The sequence below is a fragment of the Fulmarus glacialis genome, unplaced genomic scaffold, assembly GCF_000690835.1.
Source record: "Fulmarus glacialis isolate BGI_N327 unplaced genomic scaffold, ASM69083v1 scaffold15642, whole genome shotgun sequence".
In the NCBI taxonomy this organism is placed as follows: domain Eukaryota; kingdom Metazoa; phylum Chordata; class Aves; order Procellariiformes; family Procellariidae; genus Fulmarus; species Fulmarus glacialis.
The window spans coordinates 2589-10704 of NW_009197325.1; the positions used below are offsets into that span (position 1 = coordinate 2589).

The following is an 8116-nucleotide window of genomic DNA, read 5'->3' on the forward strand; positions in this document are numbered from 1 at the left end:
GAGGAAATGTGCCTGTTTTGACAAGGCAGACCATGGCTTTCACAAAATAAAACTTTCTTAAATAGTATTAAACTGCTTCTTATGTAACTTTCTTAAGCAACTTGTAACTTTCTTAAGCAATAATAAGTAATGAAATGCTTTTAAAACTGTTAGTCCATAAAGTAGAGGGTTGATTGATTTATCTTCGTACCACAAACTAGTACATGCTCTTTATTTTTGCTACATATACAAGGAAAATACGATCTGACAGCCTGCGTGAATGTCTTTGTCATTGAGTTCAAGTGCACACACAAGCAACGGGCTTGAAAGTGGATTGGCAAACTAAGGTTTTCTCTTATTTTTATTATAAAAAAATTAAAAATCAGAATATTCTTGGACTACTTTAAATTTGTCGTTATTGCCAAACTTAGGCAGTGAAGTTGTTGTATAGGGTAGCAGTCCAAGGGCGTATCCAAACTGCCAGGCATTTGTAGGCTCATGCCATCCTCACCTGAGTGAGGGATCTGAACCAGAGATGCCATCCCTCAGCATGGGGTTAGCATCATCATTATCACAGGACTGCGGCTGCCCTCCTACTCTCTTGATCGGATACATGGCAGTACCTTCACCTGCACTGCGAAGTCCTGTCCCTGTACCTCATTTCTACACAGGACCAAGCTGAGTGTTTCGGTGCCTCAGTTCAAGATGTGCCCCTCGACTCCTGGGCACATTTTTAGTTTGGTCTCTGCACGATTTTAAGGTTTTACGTACTTTGGAAACAAGAACAGAAACAGATGTTCTGGCAATGGGTCAGATCAAATTAAAGAAAGCAATATCATACCCACAACTTTATTATATCACTCTGAATATTATTTAAAATCTGTAAATTATGACAGGTTTTCAAACAAAACTAAGTTCAAACCATCTTCTCTTGGCAAAACATATTATTTTTGTGCTTCAATTGAATTGTTTTACGTAACCATATCCCTTAAGCGTTCATAAACATTAACAACATTATAATTTTAATGGTAAGTTCTAGGTAATAGATGCAAGGCAGAAGATGCTGTTGGATGTAATAGAATCATCCAGGTCCTGGCTGACGCATACCCGGAATTTAAAAACTGTGTCTGCACTACAGATGATCTCTGTAGCATCACAACTTTGCTTGGGAAACAGTGCAGCATTGATAAAGGTAACTAAACATAAAGATTTAATTATGAAGAACAAAAAGAAATATGTAATTTTGTAACCCTCATTTTAACTGGATTCAAATTTCTTTGCATATTTGTCAAATCTGATAATTCCCCCCCCAAATTAGTTTTGTCTTTTCTATGGTATTCACACACCAACATGCATATGTATGCAATGCCATATCGCCTTTAAAATAAACAAAACCAATAAAAGGCATGTGAGAAATTCAAATGGTTTTCAAAGCTCTTGCTCAATCCAGTGGAAAGCAAGAGTGAAAATACCTTGTGTGTTGAGGGCTATTCGTTGCCCAAGGAGGCCTGAGCACCACGAGACCTATGTTATGTACAGAGAGCCACATCCAGCCACCTTGTGAAGGGGAGTATGAGTGAATGGGGATGCACAGCTGTGCAGCTGTGTCACATTGTGTTACAGGAGCATCTTCACTACATCTAGGAGAGGTTACTGGAAGTGGGAAACACAGTTACTATCTTCATAAAGCTGTACTTAATATATAAAGTGCATCCTTTTTTAAAATTCCATTGTAACCAATGGGCCCAGCTCCTTTAAATATATTTTTTATTATCCTGAGAACTCTTTTCTCTTCAGAAAACCTATTTCTATAATTGAAAATTACTTAGTGCATGAAAGGCTTGCAGTTTCTGATCCAATGTCTCCTGGAGTAATGATTAGCAAAGCGGACGTAGGAGCGGTAAAATCAGCCAGTGAATGAGAGTCTGGAAAGTAAGCCCCAAGGTTGATTCCCAGCTCTGATCCATCACACCCTGCTGGCATCAGTCAGTGTACATATAGTAGTAGAATATATGGCTTTATTGCAGAGGAAATAATAGCATCCTGATCCGTTACTCCTTGCCCCAAACAAGAAGAGAGTGTCTAAAACCTGATGTTGAAGTCATTGGAGAAGTGGCTTTTGCTTCCAGCAAAATGAAATAATTTTATATTTTTTGCTGATTGAGATTACATTTCTCACCAATATAGTGAAAAGTTTGGATGGAGTTACACTAGTATTGGTTTTACCTAGAGATGATAATTTATGGTGTTGGTAGATACTTTCAGGAGTAATTCTCCCTATCTTAAATGACTATTTTAGGTAATGAATGAGCCATCTTCTGGAATTGCCATTCTCTCTTCACAAATTATGCATTGAATTAGGATGATAATCCATGATATGTCCAATCTGTAGGTGGTTAAAATTATGTGAGATGAATGCCTTTATGCAGTAATTTTAGTGAGAGTTTCTCACATTACTCTTAGCAGCTGAATTGTTAAAGTAGACTGTATTATACAGCTTCCAGGACACAGTAAGCATGACGAAGATTCACTAGTCTGCAAGACTCTGAAATTATTATGTATTTACATACAGCTCAGAATGAAACTAGCAGTGTTTCATTCATTTTATTGCATTAAGACAATTATCCTTTTCCTGAGTTTGTTTTGAGCTGACCAGTGATGATGTTCCATCTTCCATTTGATTTACATTTCTGTTTGCACCTATTTGTACAGAACATTTAGAAACTTCGTCAAGATCAGATACCGGACTGAGTTTTAGGCAACGCAGAAACCCCAAAGACCAAAGACACCCAGAAGAGTTAGAGAACAACTGCAGTATTGCAAAGCAACGCTGTCAAGAGGACCCTTACTGTTTTCTAGTGTATAAGAGCTTCCAGCGAGCATGCCAGGCAGACGCAGCAAAATGCAGGCTCCCGATGGTCAACCAGGAGTGTTTGTCAGCGTGGAAAGAACTGAGGAAAACCGTGCTGGGAGAGTGCAAGTGCTCAGAGCTGTTTCAGATGAGATGTGTTAAAATATGGAAGGGAATATTTAACAACCCTTGTCTACAATACTCTCAAGAGAGCCAAGCTTCAGCAGCTAGTGAAAATGATGACGATGATGATGATGACGATGATGAGAAAAATCAGGACACCGACACAGGTTAGTCTGAATGCTTTCATACATAACAGTAGTGTGCACAAGTCTGTGAAGAAGGTTTTCTTAATAATTTGCAGTTTAACATTGGAAACAGGATAGTTTTAAGAGGCTTATTTAGATGCAAATGAATAATCTGACAGCAATATGATAGCCTGGGTGCAAATACTATTGTCCTTCAATGTGTTAATTTGATACAACCTGATCCAAATCAGTCCCTTTTAGTATTACACTATAACTAGAAACAATATAAGACCAATAACAATAATTTTCTAATAGCAAGAATTGTCTGCCTGCCTTGACTTTAGCTCGTGACAAGCAGTTAGTTGAGCTTGAAAACTGGGTGCGCTGATGAACACATTAAGGCCTATGGCCTTTATTTATTCACAAGAAATCTGACTTTATACTGTGCTGAGCAGCTCTAAAAACTCTTCTTGAGCTCACAGGTTCTATAATTATGTAGAGAATGTTATCAGCAGCCATTGATAAACTGTGCTTTCACCCCAAAACTTATGAATACATGTAACAGTGATTTTAGAGTTTGTTAACAAGCTGACGGATCCTATTTGGTCAAGCTAATTTTTTTTATTCTTGTTTATTTTTACTACTGGCACTATGCCAGCAACACAGCCAATACTTTAAAGTTAAAAACTGAGTTAAGACATGGTGTATCACTTATGCCTGTATCTGTATCTTTTTGTTCTAGACAATATTAGTACGGAAACAAAATTACAATGGAGTTTATCTGCTCTCTCCAAACAAGGTAAGTCTGAATTTACTTATGAATCCTAATAACTGGTTTTAGCTCTGTTTTCAGATAGCGTACAATGTATCTTGAGATTAAAAGGAATACTTTTCATTCAAATTACTGAAGAGCAGGGAGTCAATAGATCCAACATATTTTCAGTTAAGCTACTGGATAGATAAGAATCCAAAAATATCAGGTAACAATCCTGATCCTGTTAAATTTACAGAGGCAAATCTTATCCCATAAACATTTTAGGGTCAGAATTACATAGATCTTTTTGGGAGGTTTATAGCACAGGCTGGAAATACCTAAACTAGCTTTAAAAGCACAGAACTGCCATTTATAGTCTCTTCTCCATTACTTACTACACAGCCTAGCATAAGACTGCGTGCTGGAGATTTCGGCAATTTCAGGTATCCACTAGCCACTCACAGAAACCATCACATACTATGAAGAAACTTTCGTCTTGCCAGTTTTCACTTTCTTCTCCCTCACTTATCTGGCAGGGGCAGAAACTTGCAGGAGGGTTGCTTATGAGGGCCAAGCAATGGAAGGGAAAAGTATGAAGATCACACAATGGGTTTAGAGGCAGTGCTGGAAGAGCTGGATCAGAGTTTTTGGGAGTCAAACTTGCTTTTAATGGGAATGTTGCAGGCAGGATGACTACCAATCATCACTTGAGAAAGGTTTGCTTGTGATTTCATTTTAAAAACTGTTATTCTTTTTAGCATACGCAGCAAACAGAACCTGTTTGGATGTGAACAAGGAGTGTGTTGAAGATGAAGTATGTAACAAACAGTTGTCCCTGTACCTTAAGGTTTGCTCAGTAAATAAGAAGTGCAACATGGAAGAATGTCAAGCAGCCATAAGGTTCTTCTATCAAAACATGCCTTCTGAAGTTGCCCAGATGATGACATTTTGTGATTGTATCCAGCCTGATGAATCCTGTCACAGAGCCAAAGAACTTCTTCATGGCAAGCCCTGTGCAGTTTCTGCAGTTCCACCCCCGTCATGTCTGAATGTAATTCACATGTGTGAAGAGAATGAATTGTGCAGGTAAGTAGAAGAAAGATTTTGCCCAGTAATGTGCTTTTGAATAATAATTCGATCAACAATTTTTATGTATATGCCATATATCTCATCTATAACAAAATTATTTTCTGCACCATATCTACTGTATATCACCACTTTTGTTTGACATCTTCACAGATGTCTGCATCAACTGTGGTAATTCCACAAGTAATTCCACAAGTAAAACGAAAAGGCTCACTTTCAGAAAAGTCTGGAATCTCTGCCTATTTCATGATGCTTAACACCATTTCTGTTGGACAAACTCTGCTGTTGCATATTTTCATTACCACTTTCTTCAGCTAACACCTGCCAGTCTGCACCTTTGCCCTCTAGCAGTTTGCAGAAATTGTGCAGCAGACCGGACAAAGTCTGTTTGGTTAAAGTAATTACCTCTTCCACCGCAGAGTCTGACCCTTTGTACCCAATGGCCATACAACCAACTTGACCCGTTCAGAAAACTGACATCTTATTCTTTTCACATCAAGCAGACTGATACTTGAAAACAGCTGTCCTGAAACATGCACAGACCACCAAACTCATGAAGATTAACACAGTTTTCAGATTTGGTTTTATTTTAGAAAACACACAACGGGATTAGCCCATATTCGTAGTTCTACTTAATTGCCACCATTTGTGGATGGTCAATTGGCTTACTTTGGTTTTCAGCGTAGTCACCAGTTCTCTTGTGGATTAGACCTGAATTTTACCTAAAAGCTGTGCTCAAATTAACCTTCAGTCAACAAACCAGGAGGCCAAGAGATGCTTTCAGTTCTGTGCAGGCTATTCACATTGACGTCAGTGGGAATTGCCCCTTTTTATGTCAAGAAGAATTGGGCTACAAATGTATGTCTGTGCATGTGCATGTATACACATGTAATATCATAATGGAGACTCGCTGAATTACCCATTATTTTGGGAACATTAATGTTTCCTGGCACGGACAATAAGTGGATATAATTAGCAAAATTAGTATGTGAATTATGGCTAGCCATATCTATAAATCAGGAGGTGAATAAAAATAATTCCATTAGCACAGAGGTGGCATCTGCTTTGAAACCTTTGCTTGTGTAATGAAAATATTTACAATAATGTCCTAGCTGGTATTGTAACAGTCCATGTTTTTCCATGTGACTTGCTTGTTACAGCTACACAATATCAACACTAAATTAATAGCCTAATTTTATGATTAAGGAAATAATGTTTTAATATATTAATTCAACAACAGTTTACCTTTATCGTCCCCTAACATTTAATGTAAATGATAAATTGGTTTCTAATTAATACCTACAGATTTCTTAGTTAACTTTTAATAGATGTTTTCTATTGTCATACATAGTGCATTAAAGGCCAATTTTATTCTATCCTAGGAGCAAATAAACTGAAATCATTTGAGATTATTAAGCTGGGAAACAAGTTAACTCTTCTCATAACTTATCTCCGGTATCAATTAATCTTTAAGGTCAATTGAATTACTTCTAATTTTTCCTGAGGCTTGGACATTTTGTATTTTATTAGCATTTGGGGGGAGGAGGGGTTGGCATTGGATGTAGATTATTTTCTGTAAAATAAGTTGAATATTCATTCTTCCTTCACACTGCCCAACAAACTGATCCACTAGTATGGCACCTGTTTTGGTTTCATTGTGATGACTGGTCTAATTCCTCTATCCACATTTCTTCTCTGAGGATCTGAGGCTGTTGGTATTCGCACTGATTTTTGCTGGACCCTGGGAAAATCTCCACAGGTGCTGAGTAGAAGTGCAGTTGCTTTTTCTCAAAAACTTTTCTAGTAAAACCAAGTTTTTCCTCAAATTACAATTTTGCAGATTTCACTCAAACCAATTAGGTGCAGATCAGAGCAGGATTTAGGCCAGCTATCACGGAATATTGTGATTTTTAAGGCTTAAGTGGTACCTTGGGAATACACTCTCTTTTCATGACGATCCTTAAATGTCTTTTTGCGAAATCAGAATTTTTAAACTGTCATTGTATACTTCTTTTTTTTTCCACCAGGAAAAAATACGCAACTTTTCGGTCAAAGTGTTGGAGACATGTGACAAAAAAATGCTATGATGATGAAGCTTGTCTTGAAACTTTAATCAAGGGCGACATGCCCTGTTCTGCAAACGCTGATTGCAAAGCAGCCTACATTAGCAACTGGGGCACGGTGCTGCGCGTGGAGTGCACCTGCCAGAATTTACCTCCTGCGGAGCAGTCTTTGTGCAAGCTCTTCCATCACATGCTTCACAGCAAATCCTGCTTCAGTGAGTTACGTGAGTAACACATAAAACTTCATTTTAAAGTGTATTAAAATGCTGACTTACACCAAATCTTTACTATATCTTTGCTACCACTGATTTCAACAGGATTTATGTCTGCGGTTTTTTTAATCCAAATCAAAATACAAATTGCACGTACAGTTTTTTCCTCTGGTTTTGGGAAATATTTTATATTAGTAGTAAATCAATAAAATTGACTACATGTCTCATTACATGAATTTGCTGGAATGACAATAAAAGAATAATTTCTGGGGTCTATACTATTACGCAGATTAGAAAAGTCCAAAGCCTTCCTGTCACTGGCTTAATGTTGTACTTCGGTACACCGTTTCTTCAAATAATATGACATATTATGTTGTTTTTTCTTTCTTTTCTTCTTGGAATCTAAATAGTATAGCTTACACACATTTAGCAACAGACTTCATTCTACAGAAAATAACTTCAATGATTTAAATAGGACCTCTCAAAGAAAAAGCTGCTGTGAATGGAGGCTTCGGGATTTGGCCTTCAGTAAAAACACTGGGGTTAACTCAGATGAAATGTATGTATTTTCTCAGAACCAGGAAAGCCTTTCATGTGCTAAATCAGCTACTTATTTTTGTTAAATAAAAAAGTCCTTGCCAAGTTTTTGTTTAAGAGAGAATTGTTAGTGCAATGAATGGTAATATCGGAGCAAATATTAATGTTTTAGTCTGAATTAGTAGCGTGCCTTTGAAGCAAATCCCCTGTTTGTCCCCACTTATTGTGCTGTGGGTCACATCGCAGGGTGGTTCCTGGACTCCTGCAGCCTAAAACTGAACCTGAAGGTTCACCTGCCGCATCTGCAACGCTCCAGCTACATCCAGGCATCCAGTCCATGGACCAGATTAAAGACCAAAGTACCCTCTTCTCAAATCTCTGATCTA

The 8116-nt window shown here is 37.7% G+C and overlaps 1 protein-coding gene across 1 annotated transcript; it reads left to right on the plus strand.

Moving 5' to 3' along the window:
• Positions 1-2691: 2691 nt before the first annotated feature.
• Positions 2692-7213, plus strand: GFRAL (GDNF family receptor alpha like; the record flags this gene model as incomplete). Its single annotated transcript, XM_009572507.1, has 4 exons — positions 2692-3120; positions 3821-3877; positions 4591-4918; positions 6946-7213. Coding segments are annotated over 4 exons (1082 nt in total), but the record flags the coding sequence as incomplete, so codon positions are not given.
• Positions 7214-8116: the final 903 nt, after the last annotated feature.